General features: G+C 45.6%; 1 protein-coding gene across 1 annotated transcript in view; it reads left to right on the forward strand.

Annotated features, from left to right (window-relative positions):
• The window catches only part of SFMBT2 (Scm-like with four mbt domains 2), a 95,945-nt gene extending 84,375 nt beyond the window's left edge, over positions 1-11,570 (forward strand). The window contains exons 16-20 of the mRNA XM_008948002.1: positions 5,574-5,749; positions 6,745-6,917; positions 8,873-9,109; positions 9,270-9,398; positions 11,430-11,570. Coding sequence (XP_008946250.1) covers positions 5,574-5,749; positions 6,745-6,917; positions 8,873-9,109; positions 9,270-9,398; positions 11,430-11,570 — 856 coding nt within the window. The remainder of the gene's footprint in view (positions 1-5,573; positions 5,750-6,744; positions 6,918-8,872; positions 9,110-9,269; positions 9,399-11,429) is intronic.
• Positions 11,571-14,058: the final 2,488 nt, after the last annotated feature.

Genomic DNA, 14,058 nt, shown 5'->3' on the forward strand with positions numbered 1-14,058 from the left:
ACCTTCCATCTCCACAGCCTGCCAGATAGAAGTATACTACTGCTTTCCAACAAGGAGGTTTTGTATTTTGTGCTGGCCAACCAGTCACAGGCTATGTAGGTGTTCATGTGTGATGACTACCCCAGCAGGCAGCAGCCTTAACTCTTCAGTGAGTTAAGGACCATCTTTCAAATTTTCAAGCCACAGAATGGATCATTACAGGTTCAGAGCTGGGACAGCAAGTTTTGGAGTGACTTCTGAGCATGGTATATTCTCATTCAGTGTGGCATTGTCCTCTGGCTCCTGAGGAGACACAGCTCATGGGGTTGGACAGCACGTTGTTGCTTTAGCTGCCCAGCTTCTGGTGCTGGAGCTCTGTTCACACAGTGTTGCTCAGTGATCATACCTGCTTGCCTGAGGGTAGTCTGGGTGCTTCTAAGAGTGAGGACAGAGGGTTGACATACCCTAAAACTGACATGTACCCTAAGACTTCCTTCATTTTTCCTTCCTGAATTTGCTTGAGTTGCTTCATCAAGAGGCGTACGAGGGTTTTAACTGTGTTTGGTTGTGCAGGAGCAGAGAAGAAAACATGAAGTCAGTCACCCTGGGATAAACAAACAGCACATGACATGTTACATCAGCTGTGACAGTCAGTTGTGTTCCAGAAGCTTAGAGACCTGTAATGAGCAAACGCCTGTCTACACCCTCTGCAGCAACACCAGCTCCTGGTGGTGTCTTGCTGCTAATGATGACAGCTCTACAGCCAGCAGGAGTGTCTGTGCTGTAATGTGACATGTCGTGTCACCACCTTCCTCTGATGTAGCCTGACAGCTCCTTGGATGCTTCTTGTTTGCCACGGTGGTAGGGTAGAGCGAGGGGGAGGGAAGAAGATGGTGAAGAGGAGGATGATTTTTCCCACTGGCCCAAATGCTGAATCCCACGCTGGCAGGGAATGTGTTACCTCAGTCCTAGGGCAACCTGCATGGAGTTTATTCTGCTGCTGTCCTGAGTGGCCAGCACAGAATCAATTACACTAGCCTTGCAAAGAAGATAAACAATTTAATGGTCCACAGAGAATGTGTGGTGGCCGTCACTGCTCCTCAGTGCTGCTGGCTCTCTGTGAAAACAGTCAGACCTGATTTATTGGTGATGATGGGTTAGAAATGTCAGGCCTGATCCTCTTGAGTCCCCATGAGGGCCAGCCAAAGCCGTAGGCGTTCAGCTCTTATGGTTTTGATGCTTTAAATTCAGTGCCCACGTCTAGATTTGGCTTCCCAGTTTTACATAAAATGCTTGAGGGGTTTTATGCTTTTTAAGGGTTTTCATTTCTCAGGGCTTGTAAGTGAGGCTGCTTGGACTCACTGATTTTTGCAGGGCTTTGAACACAAACAGTATCAGTATGTACAGGGAGTTCTCTCCTGGGTCTTGTATGAAGCCAAATTAATCAAAATAAGAAAGTAATAAGTATTCCTAGACTCCTTCATTAAATGAAATTTTGAGTACTGCCCAAGTCCTGTAGGAATCCTTTAGGAATATTTACCCCCACCACAGACACCATTGCTTATTTATGAAGCTTCCTTTCAAAGTCTTTTCACTGTGGATGCTTTAGAAGACTGTGTTTGACTTGTGATAGGTGATGCTGAGGTGTTCAAAGTCTTCTTTGCCTCAACCTTTGCTAGCAGAGGTTTCTCTCAGGCCTCCCAGGTCCCTATTACTGTTTGAGGGAGTGAAGCCTTTTCCAAGAACATGCAGGACTGGCAAGAATGAGCATGGATTTACAAAGGGCAAGTTGTGCCTGATGTGATGAGATAACTGGTTTGGGGGTTGAGGGAAAAACAGTGGAAGTTGTTATTAGCAAGGCTTTTGACATAGTCTCCCATATTGTCCCTGTAGCCAAGCTGTGGAGGTGTGGGTTGAACGTGTGTGAGGAGTGGGACTTGGACTGGGCAACTGAACCCAAAGGGTTGCACTCAATCAGTGATATGAAGTCCAAGTGGCAGGCAGTTATTGATGGTGCTCCTTGAAGGTCAGTACAAAGCTACAGCTCATATGATCTGGTTCTTCCACATCAGCTCTTCCACATACTTTTTGAGGCACCTCAAGGGTGAGATAGTGTGACTAGGTGGCCTTCTGCACCAAGTATCAGAGACAGAAATTGTTAGGATCAGTGGAATGACCTCAACCCTTTCTTTGTATAATCAGAAGGAGGTTTAACTTTAAGCTGATAAGACAAATTGGAAGGTTCTTGCAAAAGAATAGGCAGGAGATTTTGGTCCCCCAAAAGGAAATTGAGGCTTTTAGCCAGTGAGTTGTTCAAACTAGTCTCAAGGATTGTCAGAACTCCTTATGCTGAAAATGAGAGTAGTCTCAGTCTTCTTACTGTTTGAAGTGTCTTCAGCACAAGACTTTTCATGTCATCACAAAATGATTCTTCACTGGAGGTCCTTGAGGATGTTTGGTTCTCATGAACCTGTAGCCTTTTTATCACCAAAGGAGGCTTTACAGAAGAATGTAATTGCCAGCAAAGTGATATGAGTTTAATATCATTGCTAATGGATCAGCAAAGATCCTCAGTACATTTTTCATGGAAATACTTTCAGCCATAAGAGTTTCTCCAGTTTTGGGGATCTGAAGGAAGAGAATGGGGGAGAGGAAAGGAAGATTTCTTTGGCTTTGGTAGAAAAATCTTCTCTAAAAGAGCAGTGTTTTCTAAGAAAACTGAAAGTCTTATGCTTGACAGAGCTATTTCCAGGTCTCCAGTGCTGCCACGCTGTGCAGGCAGGTTACTCACTGATTACAGGTGCTTGGGAAGACAGGAGTTCTAGTATGGAAACATCAATAGGGATATCAGGAGTTGGTAATTTTTTGAGCATTGCTAACAGAAAAGGGTTTTCTGATTATGTCCAGAGGAGCTCTTTCCACGTGGTTGTCCCAGAAGAGCTCAGATTACATTTGGTGGTGTTAGTGTTAAAAATCCTTAGTATGTGAGGAATATGGAAAATATTAGTAGAACCTGGTTTATAGCTGAAAGAGGTGCTGCCAAGCCCAAAATCATGTAAAAAATACTCCTGCAGCCAGTACTAACACCTTGGGTTATGGAGACTGACTGCTGCAATCATGTTGACCTCTGTTTTGCCATCCATTCTGTTAATTACTATGTGTGTTGCATTCCAACCAGACTCTGAAATCAGTCAGTTCTTCGTTTTCCTAGTTTCATCTTTTTCTTTTACCAGGCACTTTAGTACAATGGGTCCTTTCTGGGCAGCCAAACACAATAGTACACAGTTGGAAAAAAATCAGCCATCCTTGAGTAATACCCATCAGGCAGCTTCCTTATAAGAAGGAATATCAAGAGGCAATTTGATTATGGTGCTTTTGCAGAGAAACAAAACCAGACTCAGTCTTTTCATCCTGGCAGTGAAAGTCAGAACAAGGACAGTTGAATCTAAGTTGAGTCCAGACACATCCAGACCTAAGATGAGGCATGGTTTCATGAGGTGTGGGTATAAGTGCTCCCCTACCAGGATTCGTCCAGTGTGGAGACCCTGGAGGGGAGGCTGGTGCTTCTCTGGAAGTGATGCTTTAGTCCAACCAAAGTTGTTGAGGTTCAAGTGAAGGTAATCCAATGAAATTCTGCTGCCTCTCACAGGAGTCAGACTTCTTGACCTAATGATCTAGACTGCTGTTAAACTTCATGGCTCCTGGAGAAGTAATAAGGGCAGGAGTCTTTTCAAACACATGGGAAAGAAATATAGAATGTTTATAAGCAGATGTATTTAAATGCCTGTGGAATTTGTTCTTTTGATATTAAGTACTGCCAAAGCCTCTTTAGCCAGCTTGTCTGTGCAGCTGTTTCATAAGGAAGCTGGGATCTGTAGGTGGAACACTTTTTCCATCCATCCATCCATCCATCCATCCATCCATCCATCCATCCATCCTCCACCCATGTTGCATCATGTGTCCAGGTCTCTTGGGGTGCATGAGGAGTTGACTAATTAGGTCATTCATTCATTCATTCATATGAATGAGTCCAGAATTGTCTCCATGACTTGGGGTCCTGGTTCAGGCACTAAGTGAGGTATCAAGTGCCTAATACCTTGGGGAAATGGTCATTTAGGTTGTGGAAGAGTTTTGTGTTGAGGTGAGACTTTGGATCAAGTCTTCTCCGACATGAGGGTGGTTGGACTTGGCTGTTCTCAGATTCCAGTTTAGTTTGGTTATGCCTCTTTCACACTTTATGTACCAGTCTCAAACCCTTTTCTTACACCCTAGTGTTTCCAGAAAGAGCTTTTGGGAGGGAGAGCAGCAAAAAGTGGTTTCTCAGTAGCTTTGTGCAACTCAGTAAAACCTTCATAGAGAGAACAGAGTCTGGGCACATGCTGCATATTGTGGCTCTCTGGCTTCATCTCCTTTGTTTCACCTTCTCCTCCTCTTCCTCTTCCATATCTGACTATCAGGAGCTGATTTGCTGTGAGGGAACTGTGGGTCTTAATACACTCACAAATGCTTAGCCTCATTTTTCCTGGTAATGTGCTTTTGCCTTTCATTGCCTCTCACCCAGTAACTAATCTTTCACTGTCTCCCCCTCTTTTGTGTGTGTTCCTTTTCTCTTTCCTAAGCACCCCTATAATGCTTGAGCACCAGGTGCTCACATGCTTGCCTCTTGTGTTGCATTTCTTGCCTAAGAGATGTTTTAAAAACTTTATCTTAGCTTGGTGCTGCTGTTTAATAAATTATGGGGATAATTGGTTTTGCAGAGTTCATGTCTGCACTGTATTATAGCAGGGATGTAACTCTGTCTCTCTTAGCTGTTTATCACTCAGAAACACTTCGTATAAAACACTGAAATAAATGTTTTAGTAGCACAGGGGTAACAAATTTAAGACAAACCTTTCATGGCAGATTTCTGCTTTAATCATTCCCTGTAGGAATCAGATTTTAGCTTAAACAACTCAAGAGACTCCTGATCAGTTCCTTGGGTCTTGTGTTGCCCACATCTCAGAGCACTGAAGTCATCTGGTCCTCATGTGGCAGACAGTACAGTTCCACTTAGAGACACCTACACAGTGTATGAAACTATGGGCTTGCTGTGAGCTGGAATGTGATAAGAAAGACAGCAGTGGAAAAGACCAAAAGTGGTTTTGGGGCTTACAGAGGCAGTCTCCAGTGCAGCCCAGACACAGGGTGGTGACCAGGAAGCTTCTCATCACAGATCAATCTCTGAAGAGAGACTACATCCCTCTCTCCCAAACTTTGCATCAGTTTATAGTATGGACTTGCTGTCCTGTGTTGTATCCTCACCAAGCCTATTGTGATTTTTTCCATCTCTTGACACATCTACACATCTGTGCAGTCAGCACCTGCAGTACTTCTTAAATCATGTCCACACCACTGATGCATTTCAACCTTGCCTTCCCTTCCTCAAGTCCACCTCAGCTGGAGCCACTAAAGCCAGTAGACGTTTTCTGCCTGCCAGTCCAAGAGAGATACTCTCTCAAAAGTCATGAGAGGAGGTGTCTCCCTAACAGGAGAGACTGGTCTGTAGGATGGAAGGGCATCACTTGGTGGGTGACCTGGGCTCTTCTCTTTTCTAGGTACAGAGGGAAGACGTACAGGGCAACGGTGAAGATCGTGCGGACGTCGGATCAGGTGGCGGATTTCTGCAGGAGGGTCTGTGCAAAGTTGGAGTGCTGCCCCAACTTGTTCAGCCCGGTGCTGGTGGCTGAAGTGTGCCCAGAGAACTGCTCCATTCATACAAAAACCAAGTACAGTGAGTATTGGCCAGAATGCTGCTTGTTGGGAGTCGGAGCAAGGGCGTGAGGTAGTGGTGAGGAGCAGGAGTTGTGTGATACGTTAATGTTGAGTTGGGTTCATCTCATCTAAGTGCAGTTATTTAATCCTCACCAGGCCACTGTAGGCTCCCTTAGTGTCCTGTACAAAGAAATAGTCATCTCCAGAAAACTGCCCATCTCACTCCATCCTAATATATCCATTTGAAGTCATTAATTTTTGCAAGTCTTGACTTTTCTTTGTGTGTCAGGTTAATATAAGGAGCACTGAAAAGGAACCTGCAGTGGCCAGCTGAGGTTTAAACTGCTGCTTCTGAGACATCTGGGAGCACTGACTTGATCTGCTTAAGGTGTTTTGTATTCAAACATGTTCCTATTCAGGAAGGCTGAAGTTAGGAATGTGTTCAACACTTTTTGGTGTCAATGTTTTTGATATTGCCTGCTCTTAAGAAGGTCAGGAAAGTGGAAGTGGGTGCTGTCCTTCTTCCACAAAGGTTGCAAGGAACTAAAATGATTGATTTAAATACATTAGCTTCAGTTTGGCACCAGAGTAGAAGGAGAAATGGGCTCAGGGAGAGATTCAGATCACTGAATATGGGTTTGTGTAGAAGTCTACACCTGAGCTAGACTCCTAGCTCCCACTGGCAGCAGATGGAGAGCTGGAAGAGTACAGCTGGGGGAGCTCCAGCAGAGATTGTCTCATCAATCAGCATTGCCCAAGTGCATATTGTAGGGTTAAATTCTGAACTTCTCACTCATGGCCAATAAATGTATATACAAAAGAGCTGTAACACTGTGCTAGTCCAAGACGACATCTTATATTTACACTGGACATTTTTTCCAAATCTCTGTATTTTAAAGTCTCTCATAAAAGTGCATTTAGAGTGCAGCACTGAATCAGTAACAAGAAGCAAGCCAAAGTTTCCTTCTCTTATTGGTTAAAGTTTTTAATAGCTATTTTGCCTCGTTTCTCCAGCTTATTATTATGGGAAGAGGAAAAAAATCATTAAGCCACCAATTGGGGAGAACAACAACATGAAGAGTGGCCATGTCAAGCCCGCCAGACGCAGGAAGAGGCGGAAATCCATCTTTGTGCAGAAGAAAAGGAGGTCATCAGCTGTGGATCTGAATGCTGCAGGCTCTGCAGAGGTGTGTGCATCTCTGGGATAAAATCAGGAATCAGTGATTTCTTGTCCCCCATCTCCATCTTTCCTTTGAGGGACTTCTCAGCAGACCTCGATGCTCCACTTTCCATTTTGAATCACTCTGTTCTTCTGAGGTCAAATTGGTTTTATAGAAACACTCTGGGGACTTCTACCCTTGTCCATTCCAGAGTTAACAGAGAGAGTTTTTGTTCCTGCCTTCCTAATCCTCACTAGCTAACGTGCTGTGTGGTGTTACATCTTTGGGGTGTTTTGATTCCTTGTAAGCCATTAGGCAGATGAGCCTGTTAGATGCTTTGCACAGCATCTAGCACAGTGAAGGAGGTCTGTTGTCTGTCTAAGATCTCCAAGTTTTATAACAAATAATAACTCATGGACCATTGCAGTTACAAGGGGTTTTATTTTTTTATTAACCTCGTGTAGTATTTTTGATTCACATCAAGGAATAGAAGTTTTAGAAGCATTAGAATACAAACAAGTGGTTTGTGTCCCAAAGGAAGAAGTTCTTCACTGTGAGGGTGGTCAGACACAGGAACAGGTTGCCCAGAGTAGTTGTGGATGCTCCATCCCTGGAGGTGTTCAGGGCCAGGTTGGATGGGACTTGGAGGAACCTGGTCTAGTGGGAGGTGTCCCTGCCCATGGTAGAGTTGGGTTGGAACAAGATGATCTTTAAGGTCTCTTCCAACCCAAATTGTTCTGTAATTCTATGATATGTGGTATTTGAGACCTCAGTCTTTCCAGTGTGCTGTGACAGGATTCCAGCTTCAGCAATGAGTTGTGTCCAGATACAATCTGGAGCAGGGTTAGTTCCGTGTGGACCATTCCCAGGTGGTTTTTCCATGGCAGCAGTGACAAAGCTGATGTGTGGTTACCTTTTCTCAGCTGAGTCCCAATGATTGCTGCTTTCTGCAAGGTGAAGTAAAAAGGATTTACTTGAAATTCCTTCTAATTCAGCTGGAGGGGGATATTTTAGTCAGCTTCCAGTTGACTGCTTGCATCTTCATGCCCTCATTTAGGCGTTGTTCTGCTTCATTTCCTTAGATTATACCTGCTTCAAAGGAATTTAAACTCATGTTAAGCCAAAACCAGCTGTTAGCCATGTTTTTTCACCCTTTCAGCCAATATAACTGTCTAAAACTTCTCTTTCACTTAAGGCCTAAGCATATGTCTTGGATGCATGCTCACACTTCAATCAGAGCTAAGCTGTTGAAGACATTTTGGGCCACTTATATATATCTAAAGTTCAAAATGCACAGCTCCCATCAGTGGATGTGTGCTTGCAAGCTCTGTGTGACAGAAATAACAAGAATCTGGTATAATATCCTTTAAATGGAAATCTGTGCTTCCCTTTCATCAGTTAGGTGTTGGGCTGAAAGCAGGGAAACCTGGGTGAAATCCTGTCTTGGGTTTTACAGAAATGCCAGCTCAGAAATCAAGTGTAAGTAGGCACTTGTACATGGAGGTATTGTTAAAAGGCACCCAAATTTTCTTCCTTTCAACACTGATGACACCCATGACAGTTTGAAGCAAGGTGAAGGTTTAAATTCAAGCCTGTTGCTGACTTTATTTCACCTGAAGCAACCTGAGTTTTGTTCTAGCCTTCTAGTGTTTTCCATTTCCTCATCTCGTGCACATCTGCAGTGCCACAAGGTTTGAGATGCGAGCCCAGCACAGGAACATTTTCTGCCAGATGAATTATTGCCGTTGACCTTTTGTTAGAAACAGAGAAAGGATTTGTCCAGCGTGTAGTTTTTTTCCTTCTACCTTCTGTAACAAATCTCAGTGGAGAGCTAATGTCATGAAAACGAGATGATTTGGTTACTCTAAATGTCACCCTGGACTGGCGTGGGCACGTCTCTGCAGCTTGACCCCCTGCCTGTTGATCTGCTGCTGTGTCCACCTCGGAGCCCAGATGCTGTTTCTCTGCTGGTCCTTGTGCAGGAGAGCGAAGAGGATGAGCCAGATGAGACAGGGAGTGAGGAAACCAGCTCGGAGCTTCGGGATGACCAGACAGACACCTCCTCTGCTGAGGTCCCCTCCGCCAGGCCCCGGCGGGCGGTCACCTTGAGGAGCAGCATGGAGCTGGAGAGACCTCCTGCCATGGAGAGAGCCCGGCGGAGCCGCAGACCCCAGCCCCACTCCTGCAGCGAGGCAGAGAGGGGCGTGCAAGGCAAGGAGGTGAGGATGGCCCTTTATCCCTCCCAATTATTAGCATCATTCTTCCTAAACTAACCTTCAGTGGCAAGCCATCTTCATCTGATGAGGGCATCCTGCCCTCATTCTCCACACAAGGTGGTTTTCTTTATGAGAGCTTTTATTTTCATTTTTTTTTTGGTAGGAAATTAAGCAAGAGGAGGAGGAGAAGCTCATCCTGGACAGTAATCCATTGGAGTGGACTGTGACTGATGTCGTGAGGTTTATTAAACTGACCGACTGTGCACCCCTTGCCAAAATATTTCAGGAGCAGGTAGAGGTCTTCATGTGACTCTTCTCTTTGTGTCTGTGGTGCTTATTCACATCACACAGGAAAAAAAAAAGGAGCGTTGCATATCACCTTGCTTGCTGGGGCTTGGGCAAAGAGGTCAGGATCAGATCCCCTAAGGGCAAGCTGTAGCATGGATTTTGGTGAGGCATGGAAACCCTTGGAAACTTCAATCGGAGCCTTGCCAGATCTTCAGAGAGACCAGAGGCACCCCAGCTGGAGTGCTTGTGAAAAGCAGGACGTTTAGAACTTTCTGGTTCATGCCCAGGTCCACAGCACCATCCTGGTGTCACAGAGGCACCTCGGTGCACCAATAGAGAGTGGTTATTTGGTACCTATCAAGCTGTCTCTCCTGGCCACATGCATCCTACCCTGCATTACAGTATTGGCCTGGGAAGCAGAAGACTTCTGCTTGAACCCAAACTGGCTGCCTGAATTTTGTTGCTGATACCTGGATGCTATGAGTACATAGACACTTCTTCTGCATCCATCTGAAGATCTGACAGTCAGGCCCCTTGGATGACCTAAATTTAGGAGATTCCAGACATCTCCCCATTAAGCAGATAGGTGTCCAGGAGCAGAACCTGATGCTCTTCATCTCAAGTCAGTGTGAACGTGTGAAATTTATATAGAAACAGCCATTGCTTGGCTAGTGGGCAGCAGCTGCTGCTGAAAGTCAAGGGCAGCACTAAGAAATCAGTTAGTAAGAAGCAAGTGTGGTTAATTAGGCCATAGCTGATGGCAGTCAGTGGTCTGGCCACCTGCACGTTGAACTGTCTCTGATTTTTCACCATGAGTAACTCTCTACCCAAGTACAGCTGCTTGGGCTGGGAGAAGTTGAAGTGTGAGTCTAGAGCAAGGCTGAAATTCTCCATAACAAGATGCTGTAGCCTCAGCATGCTCCAACCATTTGTTAATCAGCCTGGAGTCACGCCAGGGCTCGAAATCCAACCGTCTCTCCTTTGCCAAAGAGTTTTATGAGGGCTTTAATCAGACACAGATGACTGGAGCGTTTCCTTGTGATCTGCAAGGAAGCTCTGCTGCAATGGGCCATGCCATCAAGCTTCAGTGGAGGGAGAACCTGAGCTGTGGACAGTCCTGATCAAAGCAGTGCTTAAGGTGTCCAAATCCTCCTTGTTTTTAATGCTGTCTGATAAGAGCTGTCCTGGGGAGTTTATGTTGCCTGGGAGTTGCTTTTCCTCCACTGAGGTTGATCCTCCCTGCAGGGTAAAAAGCAGTTTTGTAGCTTGCTTCTCAGTCCATTAAAGAATAAAGAGGACTTGAGCTCTTAATTAAGAAGAGGATCATAAAGCCAGCAGAAATCCCTAATAAAATGGCTTTTGTCTGGGATGCTGGTTGTTGGAGCTTGGTGCATAGAGGTGCCTGACAGAAGGATGTGACCTCCAGAGGTTCCTTCCAGCCCACACCAGTCTGTGATTCTGGGACAGGAGAGATTGCAGAGGCTCTGGGTGGTCCAGGCACCTCTGTCTTGGCTGTTCAGTAGCTGAGGTGGAACAAGGCAAGTCTTGGGTGTACCCGGGGATGTGGCATGGAGCAAGGTGGATGTAAATCTGTGCTGAGCAAATCATGGGCCAGAAGAGGTGGGGAAGGGTCTGACTTGGCAGTGGGACCATCATCAGTTTCTCCATTCAGGTCCCTCCTCTGCCTGCCAGTGTGCTCTCTGCAGCCTCCCCCTGGTTTCTGCTCCTCAGTTATGGACTAACATGGGACTAATCAAACCTCCATGGACTCTGCAGAGTTTCTTTAGAAGGTTGTCTTGCATTTCAGCAGTTGGGAGGCTTCTCCCAAACTGGGGGCAAGGTGGGAGGCTATGAAGACACACTAGGCAACTTCAGAAGAACCAGAAAAAGGAGATGGGTGGGTAGCATCAAAGTGGGAGAAAACCACCTTAATTTTCAGGGCAAGCTTCCCTTCTTGCTTCTCCAGACCTGGTTATGTTTTCTGCCCTCCACACTTCACAAACCAAACCATCTTCCCTGTCTTTTTCACCCCCAGGACATCGATGGCCAAGCCCTTCTGTTGCTGACACTGCCCACGGTGCAGGAGTGCATGGAGCTGAAGCTTGGTCCAGCCATCAAACTGTGTCACCAGATTGAGCGAGTAAAAGTTGCTTTCTATGCACAATATGCCAACTGACTGCACTTCTCCATCTTTTCTGTTCTCCTGGTTCCCTCTCTTCTTTAACATTTCAACTTGTTCAAGAGTTCTCCCTCCCCTCTATCCCTTTTATTTTTTGAAACCACGTAGAATTGGAAGCGCTGGGAATTCATCTGTAGGGATGAAAAAAAGAAACAAACCCACAACAGAGAACTGGCAACAAATGGAAATAACTTCTCTGTCCTTGTGAAGCACACCAAGAGGCTGCTGGCATCTCTCCACCCCGTTACACAGTGGTGCAAGGCCAGCATGGATCTGATAGTTTGTCATTAGGTAAAACAAAGCTCCCAGTGGTAAACACATTCCCAAGGAGAAGGGTTGGACAGTTCCAGATGATGATGATGATGGTTTGTCTAGGCCTGTTTCTGGACACAAATGTTTCTTTCAGCCAACTCTGACACGCTTCTTTCATATTGAAATGTTAGTGATCATCTGTGACGTTATCTGGGGCTTGCTGCAAGTTTGATCTTAGTGATCAATGGGCTTTTTTTTTCTCCTGCCTTTCCAGTCCTACAGAAGGGAAACATGTTACACCAGTCACGTGCTGTTTGGTATTCCTCAGTGATTTATGGAGGTGGACACAACCCGTGGTCTTTGTATGGTATCAGGCAAAGCTGCAGTGAACTGAACAGGGTTCAACAAGACCTGGTGTGAAGTAACAAGTCTTGAGCTGAGCTAGCTGCTCCAAATAAGCTGAATCTCTCCGTGATGGGACCTGTATGGTGCTGCATTCTCCTACAGGAACATGCATGAGAGCTTTCATAGTCAAGCTCATCCCCTTGAATCCAAGTCACCTTAAAGACCTGACTTTAATGAAAAAGTGAAAAAAAGGCTTATTCAGATTTGATGATGAGACTGTTGAGTGAATGCTGGTTTCATTGGCACCTTCATGAATCTGGTTGTTAGGTGGGAATAAAAAGCATCAACCTTCTCAAGCTGCCTGTGCCACGGGGCTTTAGATGAGCTGAGGGTCTGGCCCAGTGCAGTCTTTACAAAGCTCCTAGACTGTCCCAGTGCCACTCTGGCTGGTGGAACTGGGAGCTTGCTTCATGCCAAGCAGGGGAAGAACCAGAGAAGGTGAAGAAATGGGTTGGACACCTTGGCTTGGCATCAGTTGTGTTTATAGAAGTATTTCCCAGTGACTTTGCAGGGATATATGACCCCAGTAGTTCCACGTGTTGAGCCTGAATTTGCTGTACCTCAGAAGAGGCTGGCAGCATCACAGTGATGTAAAATTCCTCCTCAAGCAAGAACCAAACTGGGACCAAGTCTGAATTTTGCTCTAACTTTAAGAAGTTCCCCCCCTCCACAAATGAATTGGGTGATTGGTGTTGAGTTTCAGTCTGGTTTCATAGGAAACCACTGACTTGGGCAGACTTTTGTTCTCAACCTATCAACAGACCCCTGTTCCCTGGGCTCAGGGAACTCAGTTTGGAAAGGGTACACAGCTCTGCTACAACAGGGTGATGCCAAGGCACACTCAGTGAAGATCTCTTCAAAAAGAAATGTCATTTCTAGCTCTAAATCTGAAGCCAGTGCTTATGGCCACATAAACCCAACCTCAAGCCCATACTGTATGGTCACAGCAGTCTTGGATCAGATAATCTTACTGACCACCATGTGCTCAGAAGAACATCCTGACTGCCACCAGGCTATAGCTGCTGCTTTCTCCTTCATCAGTTTCCTCCTTAAATTCTCTGCATTAAAGGGGGAAAAAAAATACTCTGGACTCCATCTGAATCTGCCCTAGAGCACGTGTTAGGCAAGAAGCATTGACTCTCTTTGCCATGCATCACTGGGAATTTTCTAGTCAGTCTTTCACTGAGTTTCCTGATTTGCCACTGAGGAAAGTGATGGGTGCAACTGCTGCAGGCTGAGCCTGATCCTGCCAGCTCCTGAGACTTCAGCAAAAATTCTCTTCCGTGGGAGATCAGCAGGACTGGATCTGTTGTCTTGTACTGAAGATGTTGTCCAAGTTTTAATCAGCTGAAGGGAAAAGTGGTCACCTCTGCATCAAATGGTTTTCTTTTGTTTCTCACCAATCCAGGAGGAGGGCTCTGTAGCGGTGTGGACATTGAGAACCTGGGTTTTAGACTGGATTTCCTACTGACAGTACCAGCAGACTGTGTCTATGACTTTGGATCGCTCTTGGAGTTCCTGGAAAACATTGCTCCTTGTTTTCTCTCTGGAGACAAAAGGATTGTGCCCAGAAAAAATGAGAGCAGAGCTGAGAAAAACAGGAAGGATGTTCCAGCTCCTCCTTGCTCCAGCCCAGTGCCTCCAGTGGCTGGTGTAACATCTGTCAGCAGGAGACAGCTCCCAAAAGACGTCTGTCAGGAGAACTGGCATGTGAGGACATTTCAAGGAAGGAGAGCAGAATGGCTGTTTGCCACACAGCATCCCAGCACCGACCCTTTACTTACCACATCCACCTTCTTCTGAGCATCATTTGTTACTCTGGTGGGGT

This window comes from Merops nubicus, unplaced genomic scaffold (genome assembly GCF_000691845.1).
Source record: "Merops nubicus isolate BGI_N331 unplaced genomic scaffold, ASM69184v1 scaffold229, whole genome shotgun sequence".
Taxonomy (NCBI): domain Eukaryota; kingdom Metazoa; phylum Chordata; class Aves; order Coraciiformes; family Meropidae; genus Merops; species Merops nubicus.